At 43.0% G+C, this 12,876-nt stretch overlaps 2 protein-coding genes and 1 long non-coding RNA gene across 10 annotated transcripts in view; 2 read left to right on the top strand and 1 right to left on the bottom strand.

Moving 5' to 3' along the window:
* Window positions 1-310: 310 nt before the first annotated feature.
* LOC6643781 (EF-hand calcium-binding domain-containing protein 5) lies at window positions 311-2,305 on the top strand. 3 transcript variants are annotated; one of them, XM_023176626.2, is made up of 2 exons: window positions 311-460; window positions 539-2,305. In XM_023176626.2, the coding sequence occupies exon 2, from the start codon at window positions 544-546 to the stop codon at window positions 2,098-2,100; it is 1,557 nt and encodes a 518-aa protein (XP_023032394.1). In that variant the 5' UTR covers window positions 311-460; window positions 539-543; the 3' UTR covers window positions 2,101-2,305. The 3 variants fall into 3 exon arrangements, with proteins under 3 accessions (XP_023032394.1, XP_002067067.1, XP_046866735.1); XM_002067031.4 differs by having other exon boundaries at window positions 519-2,305; XM_047010779.1 differs by having other exon boundaries at window positions 516-2,305.
* Window positions 2,306-3,352: 1,047 nt separating this feature from the next.
* LOC111518845 lies at window positions 3,353-4,003 on the top strand. 3 transcript variants are annotated; one of them, XR_006954268.1, is made up of 3 exons: window positions 3,427-3,498; window positions 3,579-3,644; window positions 3,699-4,003. It is a non-coding gene; the product is annotated as an uncharacterized LOC111518845 (long non-coding RNA). The 3 variants fall into 3 exon arrangements; XR_006954269.1 differs by having other exon boundaries at window positions 3,459-3,475; XR_002724119.2 differs by having other exon boundaries at window positions 3,353-3,644.
* A 378-nt stretch (window positions 4,004-4,381) lies between these two features.
* LOC6643780 overlaps window positions 4,382-12,876 on the bottom strand; it is a 34,008-nt gene continuing 25,513 nt past the window's right edge. For 3 of the 4 annotated variants that reach the window (XM_047010898.1, XM_002067030.4, XM_047010899.1), the window contains exons 8-14: window positions 7,526-12,844; window positions 7,090-7,465; window positions 6,903-7,028; window positions 6,665-6,760; window positions 5,032-6,419; window positions 4,849-4,959; window positions 4,382-4,783 (exon numbers count right to left, since the gene is read on the bottom strand). In XM_047010898.1, the coding sequence (XP_046866854.1) occupies window positions 4,752-4,783; window positions 4,849-4,959; window positions 5,032-6,419; window positions 6,665-6,760; window positions 6,903-7,028; window positions 7,090-7,465; window positions 7,526-12,844 (7,448 nt within the window). In that variant the 3' untranslated portion in view covers window positions 4,382-4,751. The remainder of the gene's footprint in view (window positions 4,784-4,848; window positions 4,960-5,031; window positions 6,420-6,664; window positions 6,761-6,902; window positions 7,029-7,089; window positions 7,466-7,525; window positions 12,845-12,876) is intronic. The other variant, XM_015178050.3, reaches the window with a different exon arrangement.

Here is a 12,876-nt window from a genome sequence, read left to right as displayed (position 1 = left end):
CATCTTAACAGTCTGTCTATAAAAATCGATTTTATTTCCGATCAAGATTAATAAATAGAGGACGTTTAAAAGACCCAGGCCATTATAAAATTTAAAGTTATCTGTTTTATCCTTGGATCTGATTACATACTCTAAATAACTGAGATATTTCCGTATATTTTTTCTAATTTACCAGCTACCGATATTAGGCAAACTTACGGAAAAATTATAATGTTTATCGATATATTTATTGAAATCAAGCTAATGTCAATTGACTGTCAAGAAATTTGTATTGGCTTAAGATGGCTGTGAAATATTAGTTGTGTTGTGTTAGTGTTTAGGTCTCAGTTTGAATACTTTTTAGAGACAATTTACCTATGAGTTTTCAAACAGAAAAGACATTGGAGAAAAGTGGCAAATTTTATTCATAATAGAACGTCAGGAAAGTAAAATTAGACAGTCTTGCAACAAAAAGTTAAGCGTAAGTATATTATGAAAGAAACCCGAATATTCGCCTAAACTAATTATGCTTCAAGAAGACCTTTTCACCCTACATTAGCTACAATGGCCAGCTGCGATTTGCAAGCGACCCAATCCCAGGAGGGTATTGTAAATGATCCAACATCTGAAAACCTTAAGGACACCGAAATTGAAGAAAAAAAGGGAAGCAGCAGTGTTACAAAAATTCCTGGGCCAGTCATGTTAGATGCCAGTGGTAGCTTCATTTCACTGAGTAATCGTCAATATACGAGCGTCGTGGAGCTAGCTAAGAGGCAAAGTGAGTTAAGGAACAGTCTTCAGGAAAGGGACAACAGTTTGGGCGAGAAGCAAACCGAAAAAGAGAATAACACGGAGATCGAGAAGGAGGAACTGGAAAATGACCAGAACTTGTTGAATCAAACCGATGATTCTGGTATACAAATTTATACTTCTGCCACGGATATCACACTTGTCGAATCAGATTCGGAAGAGATTCACACGTCTAGCCCGGAGCAGCCGATATTGCAAAATATTTTGGATGAAATCCCAAGCTCATCTAATTCCAAATTGGATTTACAAAAAGCCGAGCAGCAATCGCTTCGTGAACTGCAACGTGCAGTGGCCGAAATGGAGGCAGATGTAGCCGCTCACTCTGAAGCCCTAGAGCTGGAAATGGAGAAGGAACGACAGGAAGAGCAGCATCAAATGGAACTTCGAGAATCGGAAATCAATCCATCAGATTCAACTTTATTGCCAGAAACTCAATTGGTGGCCGAAAATTTGATCGTTGAGAATTCGTTGACTATTGATTCGGTGGCCAGCGATATGGAAGCCCACGACTCGGAGGCCTATGATTCGGTGGCAGAGGGATCAGGGGCTGATGGATTAGTGGCAGAGGGATCAGGGGCTGATGGATCAGTGGCAGATGGATCAGTGGCAGAGGGATCAGGAGCAGATGGATCAGTGGCAGATGGATCAGTGGCAGAGGGATCAGGAGCAGATGGATCAGTGGCAGAGGAATCGGTGGCAGAGGGACCAGTGGCAGATGGATCAGTGGCAGAGGAATCGGTGGCAGAGGAATCGGTGGCAGAGGGATCAGGAGCAGATGGATCAGTGGCAGAGGAATCGGTGGCAGAGGGACCAGTGGCAGAGGAATCTGGGGCAGAGGAATCGATGGCTGAAGAACCTGTGGCCGAAATGAAAGTGGCGTCAATTAGTCAGGAGTTTGTTGACCAAGCTTTAATTGTAACTCCATTGGTGAAGCAGGACGTTCAAGAGGAAAAGCCCGTTGAAGAGAAAATGGTTCAGGTCAGAATTCACGCCCGATTAACTCCAGCTAGTTCATCAACTGGCTCAACGACTGATCGTAAAATGGTTCGATTGGACCAACTGCTAGACGCTGAAAACAATATTGATCTCCTGCGTCAGCTTCTCGAAAATGATACCTTCAATGGTGAGGTGGATTCCAATGAAAAGAATGCTGCCGATACTGGATTAGATAAAGCCAAAATCCGGGAAGAAGTAAAGACATCTGGTTTCTTACAGGCGCTTCATCGCGTTTTCTGTAGTCGCAAAATAGTCCAGCCCTTACTGCTTTGTGGCGTAACGGTCGGCTTGATTTACTTTCTGCGCAAGCTTTAAGTTCCTTAGTATAACAAATTAATAGAGTGCCCACTAAATAGAAGATTAGCATAAGACACACTGACTGCCTACCCGGGCATATGCGTTTATGGCGTATTCACTGGAAAACAAATTGATTTCGAAACCAAATTAATTATATGCATTTGTCAATAAACATCTCCAAAATTGCCTAACTGCGTAAATAAAAAAGTTTCAACATTCATAATTTCGATTCAATATGTTAAATAGAATTTAAAATTCCCGCCAAGAATGTCACAGGGCTGCACACGTTTTGGCGTAAGCAATCGTAATGTGTGTGGCTAGTGTAATCATTACGTTACGTATGAAAAATTTAAAACTCCACAAGCGTCTCATATTCCATGAAAAAAATTATATACAAAGAAACTTTCACTTTACAAACTTTTGAATTACCTAGATTTCGATTTTGGTATACGCTTTTGGCCAAAAAAAATTGTCCTGATAATAAGATAATAAAAGTTAACTAAATTTTTCTAATACAATCCAATACCATCAGTCATTTTTAAATTAAACGAAAATTCTTTGGTTGTATGCTCCCCTCATTTCTGTCAAGGGAATTTTGAACTTATAAGTTAAGTTCAATGTTAAATTTTATGACTAAAATATTATATCTTAATTAGATCACAATCAAACCAACCATCGCAGTTCAATTCTTTATAGCAACTTATGTTGGAAAAAGCAGAGATAAGGTTCAAGATAAAGTTAAGGGGTTTCAAAAATGCATATAAATATATATGCATTTAATTATTTTATTTATGTACATAAATGTATACATATATGACGTACGTATAATTATTTTATGAAGACTGTGGACACCCTTCCAAATATCGGTCTCCCAAATAATTTGTGACCCTTTCTGCTTCTTTTTATCCCCAAGTGCCTTAGAAGTTGTGGAATAAGTTTGATAAATCATATTGATAGAATGAAACAATTTTTATTTATTTAGTTTTTCATTTTATAAGTTGGCAAATCTTGATTTTTGAGCGGACAACATTTGCTTAAGATCACGATTTCTCTTTCAAAAATTGGCCAAATTTAAGTTTGTTAACCTTCTAACGCAAAAAAAAGACAAATATTTTACCAAAAAAAACAGCACAAATGAAAAATCTGTCGAAATGATCGAGTTATAAAATTGCAAAATTTTGCACCCTTTTTTGTACTCTATAGAACCCTAAATTAAGGGTTCTAATAAATTTTGCAGAAATCATTAAGATTTGAAAAGACATGACTTAATATAATAATTGTCAACACAACACAACTAGTAATCATTATATTAGGTCAAAATTAGATTTAACAAAAATTTTGAAAATAAGTATATCATATGTTCATGGAGAATATAGTAACTAGAACAGAAATTGTGTGTTTTTCATCAATTTAGTAGTTCAGTAAATTTCTTACAAAACATTTTGGAAATAATTTTTTTTGGTTGTTGAATATTAATTATAAATTTTACTACTTAGTGACTTTGGCGTCGATTTAACCATTTTTAACGAAATTCGAAAAGACCTTTAAAAATTGCATTGGAAGTAAGTTTTAGAGACGTTTAATTAATTATTTCAATTTAATCATATTACCCACAGAAATGGATTTAATTGCGGTTGTGGGCTTGACTGGCATGTTTAATATTTTGCAACCAGTATTCGCAAGTTTAAACATAGAGTCACCGTCTACCCTGGTAATTATAGGGGTCCCACTAAAAGGCATTATCCTTACAATGGCCATTCTGGATTTGGTCTTCAACAACTATGAAGACACGGTGCCTGATATTTCCAACTTGTACGGATAAAAACGGTTCATAAAAAATTTTGAAAATGCCGGTAAACTACCAGGTTATTTAAAATTACTCTGTAATTTGGTAAAATTAAAAATAATGTGCAAAAACTAATTTGAAATTATAACACAAGCAGCACGAGTCGATAAAATCATTTGTTAGTTCCCCACTTTCTTGCTAAAGGATATAAATTTGGCCAGATTTGGCTTATAAATTTAAACAAATGAATGTTCTTTAATTAGTTTCAGTTTTCATTTTTTGTTTTTTTGTTTTTTCTTTTTGTTTTTACAGTTACACGAAATTTATAAAATTAATTTAAAATAACGACTATATTTGATTTCTGCTTTTTACAGCACTCTCAGCGAATGTATTGCAAATTTTTAACGCTTTCTCTCATCTATTTTAGTACCTTCTTAAGTAAGGTATACTTTAAAGTTTACAATTTTTTGTTTTGTATAGGTAAATAATACTTAAAATTAAAACAATTTAAAGTTCGACTTAATTTCATTTAGTGATTTCTTCTTCTTTCATATCTAAAGAGCACATATGGAAGTTACTAATTTATAAGAATCTTGTTATCTTGTTTCTTTTCTATTTTCATTTTGTTACAAAGCTTAGCATTAAGTCACGTAATTGTCAAAGTTTCAATGGATTTATGAACTCAAACTATTACGTCGATTCAATGCTAGGCTAACTTTTTATTTTTGTGTTCATACTAATGATTCGCTTCTATGAATGAGTATTTGAGGGTAGGCAATGGTTAGTACTTTGCCTCTACATTCCATTTATGACCACAAAATTGTATGATAAAGCAGCTTTTAGAGTTATATATTCTTGTTCTAAAATTGTTTTCGTTGATTGTTTACTGCACTTCGCTATCACTGTCACTCTTTTCTGTGAATAAAAGAGAATTATGGATTAAAATGTTGATCCAAGTAAGAGAGACCGAAAATACAAACCTTTCTTGCCCGTATAGGCGTGACGTTTCAGTCGATCGTATAAGTCTTCTTTAGTTCCGTAGAGCGATGCATTGGATCTAGCCAATGTGCTCATTTTTCCGCCATGTAGTCCTGAATATGAAGTAAAATAAAGTTTGGTAAGTATTTTGCTGATTTCGGATAGATATATTAGGCCTCGCTTACCATCTTTCATATATGTTTCATTGTAGAAATTTGGCATCTCCCAGCCATCTTCCTCGTCGTCATAGTAATGGGCATAAGTGCTATGATGCGATGGAGCTATGGACTCTGCGTACGGTGTATGTGCTCCATAGTAGAAGTTAACCTGCGAACCCGTTTGATCAATGGCTGGAGTAAGCATTTTCTTGGGATCACGCCTCTTGGTCGATCGCACACAAATCATCCAAATTAGCAGCACTATGATTATAATAAAGATCACCGCTCCTGCGATACCACCAGCTATGTAGGCAAACTCGGAACGCTCGGCACAATGGGGACCCGTAAATGAGCCCACGCAACGGCACGATGGCGTACCCTTAAGATCCTTAACACAAGCTCCCGAATTCTCGCAATGGCCATCACAGACATCTGTACAGGCCATGCCAGTGCCATTGAATCCTGGCTTACATTCACACTTGAAGTCCGAAGTCTCTGGCACCATAATACAGTAGGCATTTACATCACAATGCGGCTTGCCCTCGGCAATGTGCTCACAAGGATTAGTACACTCGCTCTTCGAAGTGGCTCCAGTAATTTTGGTGCTATGATTCGGTGGACACTGGATGCAAGAGGTTTGCTGTGACTCCGACTGATAGAAGCCCTTGCGGCACTCAATGCACATATTGAGCGTACCATTAAGATAGGTACCAGGTGAGCATACAGGCAGAGTACATTCTTCCACAGAGCTAGCTCCCACCTTGGGGGTAGTGCGTCCCAGAGGGCAACCAGCACAAGAGGGTTGCACTCCTTGCAATCGGTAGGTACCCCGTGGGCAAGGTTCGCAACGTCCGTCGGCACCCAATTGCTGTCCGGAACTACATTCATCGCGGCATTCCTTGCGGGAGGTGGCTTCTGTTGAGCGTGTTGTCTGACCTAATCCGCAAAGCTCACAACTGAAGGCTCCTTCGTTCGACTGATAGAATCCGTGACCGCATGAGCGACATAGACCAGTGTCGGCATCGAAGTACTTGCCAGCCGGGCAGCGTTCTTTGCAATCGGCTGCCGAGCGAGCTCCAGGACCGGCTGTAACTCCGGGACGTCCTGCGATGACTGGACATTTGCTGCACTGTTGCTGGCCAGCCTCCGATTGGTAAGCGCCACGAGCACAAGGTATACAAGTCTTATTGGCAGTGTCGTAGAAAGTGCCTATGGCACAGGGAACACAATCTGGTATCATTACCACCTGACCAACAGGGCAGGCATATTCAGAGCCCAATTCCAAGGATGCTGGATCTGGCACAGTATTTGGCAGAATATCCTGAACGGCAAATTGGTCATCCTCTAGAATGAGCTTCTCTAACAATTGCTTGACATTTGAGCGTTCGCCAGTCGAGGTATGGATCACAGGATCACTAAGTGATTATAGAAAAAAAAATTTAGATTAGATATCAAGTCATACTAAAGTCCAAAGGATTATAATTAAAATGTAGGGTTAGCACGTTTAAGAATGTAGTATGGTGTTAGATTAAGCATTAGTTAAAGTTGTTTTTTTTTTGCTTGGATTAGGCTGGGGTGCTGGTGGAAATGACGAGATCGGGTGCAAGATTGATCGTTAGATTGAACGAATTGTAAGAAGTGCTGGTTTTGTTTGACATACTTAACAGCCGGGAAGGCTATTTCCAGAGTGTATGTATCACCGCCAGTTTGTTGGCGTCCCTGACGACCCCCTGTCAGTGTAAGATCATCATCGTCGCTAGAATTTTTGTTTGGGTTAAGGAACATACATTTACATATACAAAACATATAACATACACATGTGTATACAGAACATGCTAGACCCAAGTGTGCTGGGTTACAAAAAAAGGACACATGCAATACTTCATTGATTTACTTACTTGACCACAGGCAACTCAGCTTCCATTACATATACGCCACCGTCCTTGACCTGACGACGCACACGGTTGTTCTGGGCTGCACGATAGTGATCGCACTTCACATCGATCTGTATGTCCTTACATTCCCTGTTAAGCAAAATGAAAATATATATAATTCACAGACGTGTACTTGCTTTTAAATATTTACCTCGTTCCTTCGATGGCGTAAGAACAGAAGTTCCAGTCACGATTCAAAGCATTCACCGAGTTGGTAACCTTTTGTCGCAGTACTGCCTGCCCAGCCTTATTACAAAGCACATCCGAAGGGAACAACATCTTGATGCGGAACACACGTTGAGCAGGCTTAGCCGGTGAACATGATGGGTAAATCAATGGCATTGATGGTTCGCGTGTGGGACGCCAGAAGCCTTCAGCACCGCAAGTGTAGAACTCTGGCACTGGCTCTGAGAAACGCAATCCTGTGTTACAGGCAATTTCACATACTTTGAATTGACCACCAGCACCCCAATCCTTGCAGACCTGAGAACCACCCACAGGATCGGCCAAAGGAGGACAGAAATCAGCTAAAAAGAAAGAGAAGTCAAATTAGCATATTTATCAATAGAAATGACTTTACAACTTACTTAACAGAGACACCTTGAAACTACAAGAGGCCGTATTTCCAGCCGCATCGGAGGCAATGTAAGTTATCTCATAAGTTCCCCAAAGGAGTGTGGTACCCGAACGATGTCCGTTACGCTCATAGATCTTGGTAACACCAATATTATCACTGAAATGCGGTTCATCCCAGGTAACTACAGCAGATCCGTTCTTAGCAATAACCCACAAATCACCAGGACAATGCTCCACCACTGGTGGCTCCTTATCGACAACCAATTGCTGGCAATTAGCTCCAGTGTAGCCGACTGGACACTTGCGTTGTCCGCACATTGATGGGACATTACGTTCCACTCCGCCTGAGGTAAGTTCGTAGCCAGCCCAGTTTAGTATGAGACCGGCATAAAGAACAGGCTCTGAGCGACAATCACGAACTTGCTTCTGGATCTCTGAAGTGATATCTAGAGCACGAGCCCAAACTTGAGCCTTGGTGACTGTGCCCTGGAAGCCCGAATCAGAGTAGGCCAAATCATGTTTCACTGTATCTGGCTGAGGACGTCCCAAGACAGACCAAAGATATGCTGGCAAAGAACCACCAGCTCCATATTCCAGTTTGCTGGCTATTAAACCTTCAGTGATCAACTGCAATTGTCCGCTAATTCCGTCCCAAACAACAGCAACATGATGCCATTGTCCATCATTGACGGAGGTGTATTCGCCGAAGCTTAAGAAGACATCTGGTAAATCCTCAAAGAGGGATACTTGAACACCGCTTGAGTGTGCTTGTAGCAACAAGCGACGTCGTTGGGTCATGCGAGCCGATTCAACTCCATACAAGGTGAAGAAGATTCCTGTGTCATCCTTTTGGGCAAACTGCACCCACATAGCAAGAGTTAGACTATTAGCTTCGCCTGTGGCAAATGGCACCACCTGAGCAGCTGTTGACCGTGTTGGATCGCTGAAGTACAAATCGTAGTCCACTTGAATAGCCTTGCGACAGTCATCACCGGTCATATTGAAGGGGCACTGGCAGTAGAAGCCATTGGTTAAATCCACACAACTTGCGCCAGGAGGGCATGAGTTGTCCTTGCAGTCTACAATATCTTGTTCACAATTTTTGCCTGTAAAACCAGGTGGGCACTGGCAACTGTAGCCGGCGCCATTATCCAAGCAGATGGCTCCATTCTGACAAACATGTTCCTCACAAGCATCATACTCATACTGACATCCAATGCCCGAGTAATCTGCAGGACAACTGCAATTCAAGCCCGATCCAAAGTCCTGGCACTTTCCACCATGCATGCATGGATCGCCAATGCAACGCTCTGGAGCAGTTTCACAATTCTTGCCATCCGTGCCACTGGGACAAACACAGAAGTAGTCCTGGAAGAGATCGATGCAGCTGGCATCGTTTTGGCATGGAGCCTGGACATTGCAAGTTGTCACTTGCTGTTCACAGCGCATGCCACTCCAGCCGGGTTCACATCCGCACTCAAATCCTCCAACACGATCGCGACAGATGCCGTTGTTCAGACAGGGTTGAGCTTCGCAGTCATCAATGTCAGTTTCACAGAGTGCACCCTTGAAGCCATCACGGCAAACACACTCGAATTTATTATCCAAGTCCAAACAACGTTCCGTGCCCACAGGGTTGCAAGGATCGCTTAAGCACTCATCGATTTCCGCCTCACAGCTGAGACCCACAAAACCAGGTCGGCACTTGCAGCTAAAGCCATCCAATTGATCCACGCAGGTGGCACCATGCTGGCAAGGATTTGAAGCACAATCATCAATGGTATGTTGGCAGTTCTTTCCAGTATAACCTGGCTCACAGTTGCAACTGTAGCCGTCAACCAAATCGACACAGACGCCATCATTGGCGCATGGTCTATCCTGACAGTCATCAATGTTGACATCGCATGACGGTCCCGTCCATCCTGGATGGCAGACACACTCGTGATCGAACAAACGATCCACACAAGTTCCGTGTTTGCATGGCTCCGAAAGACATAGATCGATTTTCTGCTCGCAACGTTTACCCGTAAATCCAGGGGGACACGAACACTGGAAGTCATTAACCAAATCCGTACAGTTGGCACCCAAGAGGCAAGGATTTTCGGCACAATCATTGATATTCTGTTCACAGTGAAGACCCTCCCATCCTGGCAAACACTCGCACTTGTAGCGGCCCTGTTGCAAAGCTAAGCAACTGGCTCCATTTCCACAGGGATTGCCATTGGCAGTGCAAGGATCAATGGTTACATCGCACTGATCACCTGTATAGCCACTACGGCAAAGGCAGGTAATGTTCTTGAAGCCTGGTTCATTCTTGCACATGGCACGGGCTGGGCAGGTGTCATTTCCACAATCACTAGCCTCTTCTTGGCAATTAATGCCCGAATAGCCTGCAGGACACTCGCAGCGATAGCCCTGTGGCAGGTCCTTACACTGGCCGCCATTAAAGCAAGGTTGCGAGGCGCATTCATCAATATCCTGTTCACAGCGACGTCCCGAAAATCCAGCCGGGCAGAAGCATTGAATGTCATGGCCCATAGGAACACATAATCCTCCATGCTGACAGGCACCCTCACCGCATACGACTGGTTTGCATTGCTCGCGTCCCTTTGAGCTGGGCGAATCTGTTCTCATGTTACTGGGGCATTCATTACAACTCTGAGAGCCGGCTGCGCTCTGGTAATGATGCAATGGGCAAGGCGAACATGGTGCCAGTCCAGTGGCCGAGTAAGTACCAGGAGCACACTTTGCACGACACAGACCCCTATTAGAGGCAGATGGCTGATAGGTAAACGTTTGAGCTGGACATGCCTGACAATCCTTGAAGCCACCGGTTGGCGGTTCATTTGTGAAAGAGTTGCGTGGACATTCTAAGCAAGGTACCAGACCAGTGGGAGAGTAGGTACCATAACCGCACACGGGTATACAGTCGCTGAGAGATTTGGATCCTTCTTCCTTGGTGTAGGTACCAGCTGGGCAACGCAAGCAAGTTCCTTGACGATCGCGGTTTTGATAATAGCCACGTGGACAGTAAGTACAACTGTTCTGACCTTCGGACACATATGTTCCAGCTGGACAGTGCAGACAACGTGGCACATCGCTGGTATCCATGTTCAAGACTTCTCCAACATTGCAATTAAATCCACGTGATATTTGTGACTTCAATGCCCTTAAAGGAGGACACTGGTTGCCTATGTTGGAGATGTTGAGCAGATCATCAATCACAGCACTGGCATATGGCACGCTCAAGTCAAAGATCAGATTAAGTGTGGAACCACAGAGATCATAGAGCTGTGGTTGTCTAACAGCAGGCAGAATGGACAGGATAAAGTCCATCTTAACCACGTTTTCTTCCAGCAGCATAGGCACTGACTTGACGAAGGTCACATTCATATTAACATTTACGGCCGAACAACGTTGAGAGAGCAGCTGATTCAATCCGCTGTAGTGCTGAGCCAAAACATCCTGATATTGGCCAAGACAAGACTGAGCCACAGCTCCATTGGCGCGATATGTGATTGTGGCAGTAACGTGATAGGCAGCTTGTTCCGTATTTTCCGACACACAATCAGGCACCACTGAAGTTGGTCGCCATAGTCGAGAAGTTTCACACGAAAAAGTCTTCAAAGGTTCACCGTCAGTGAAACGGAATCCAGATTTGCACGTAGCTATACACTCGATACCTCTATCACCAGGCAGACAATTGATGGCTCCATTGGCTGGTGGCTGAAGTTCCCAATCCACACAGGGGGAGGCTTGTACGGACACTTGGAAGTGGCAGCTGGCGCGATTATTGTACTTATCTGTGGCCGTTACCGTCACATTCTCAAAGTTACCAATCTTGATTGTGGCTCTCTCAGGGCTAAATTGTAGACGCACTTCACCAGTATCGTCAGAGGTCTTAATGCGCTTGCGTGTGTCGTTGAAGTTCACATTGTAACTATCCTGACGATCTACAAGTTCAATGACATAGCTCTGGGGACACTGGAGTAGTGGGGGAGTGACATCCGGCACTGTGATATTAATTTCACAAATAGCCACATTTCCATCATAATCAAAAGCAACATATTTCACAACCGTGTCCTTGAATATGTGACTGGGTGTACGGAAGTTTTGTGGTTTAATCTCCAAGCGAGCAATCGATCCGGAATTATCCACGGCAGTTGGTTCGGTGAAGTTGACAGGCAAAACGCCGCCATTTTCGTCACGGCGCACAATGATTGGTTGTTGTGGGCAGTTCTGGAAAATTGGTGGTTCGTTATCTACGCAGGGAGAGTAACCATAATCGTAGCCCAATAATGGTTCTTGTTTCGGTTCTTCGCAGCCCATCAGTTCAAACTTCAGACAAGCATTATCCATATAGCTGACAATGCCAAGAATCACAAATCGGGCCTGAACATATTTGGGTAATGTAATCATGGCCAACTCTCCATAATTGCCAGGATCACGCATGGTTAAATTGAAATTGGGGAAGTAAACAACGTAGTTCTCATTCTCTGCCTGCTTGTAGAAGAAGCGGATCTCTGTGGGTCGACCCACAATGTCATTTGTTACCACACCCTTGACTAGAATGGCCTTAACACGATAGATTTGTCCCAAATCCACACTGACGTAGGTAAAGGCTTCTTGTTTGCCGCACCAACCAGTGGCTGAGTTCAATCGAATATTCTTGGCCTCATAGTTGGGACGCTCGGAAGTGGCATTAATAGCAGAGTCGGGAATTTTACCGGAGCTCAAGCCCAGCGGCTTGATAACCTTACACTCTGGCTCACGGATGCAGGTAATTGGTCGTGGATTAATTAAGATATAGCCAGGACGATTGCAGCCAAAGTAGACTTCTGAACTTTGCTCATAACTACGAGCCAATTGACGTCCATCAGCTGGTCTACCGGGATCCTCGCACACGGGTCCTTCGCAACGCAAATCGCCAAAGTCCCAAATGCCATCGGCACCACAACGAACCACATTATCATGACGTCCTGTTTGTCCAGCCAACTTGAAAGTATTCTGACAGCCAAAGAAGAAGCTACTTTGGAAGCGTGTATCCACAAACTGGCCGTATTCTGCTCCTGGTGTGGGCATGGGAGCATAACAATCCACCCGTGGGCAAGACGGCTGCATGCCCGAAAGCCAATAGTCAGGAAGACCAGGTTTGGGGTCATAGACACATTGTCTGAAGCCCGCTGAGGCAGTGGCACGCAGCTGCCGTCCAGCCGAACCACAAGTGATGGTCACATTATCCCGGAAGGGCACCAAAACTGATTCAGGATCAGGACGAGCAACAGTTAAGCCTTCCAATTTATCATCCGGCAAAGAAACACACTTTGCATCTAAAAAGGAAAGCAAAAAGGAGTTAATAGCT

This window comes from Drosophila willistoni, assembly GCF_018902025.1.
Source record: "Drosophila willistoni isolate 14030-0811.24 chromosome 2R unlocalized genomic scaffold, UCI_dwil_1.1 Seg167, whole genome shotgun sequence".
Lineage (NCBI taxonomy): Eukaryota > Metazoa > Arthropoda > Insecta > Diptera > Drosophilidae > Drosophila > Drosophila willistoni.
This window is presented reverse-complemented; position numbering and strand designations above follow the sequence as displayed.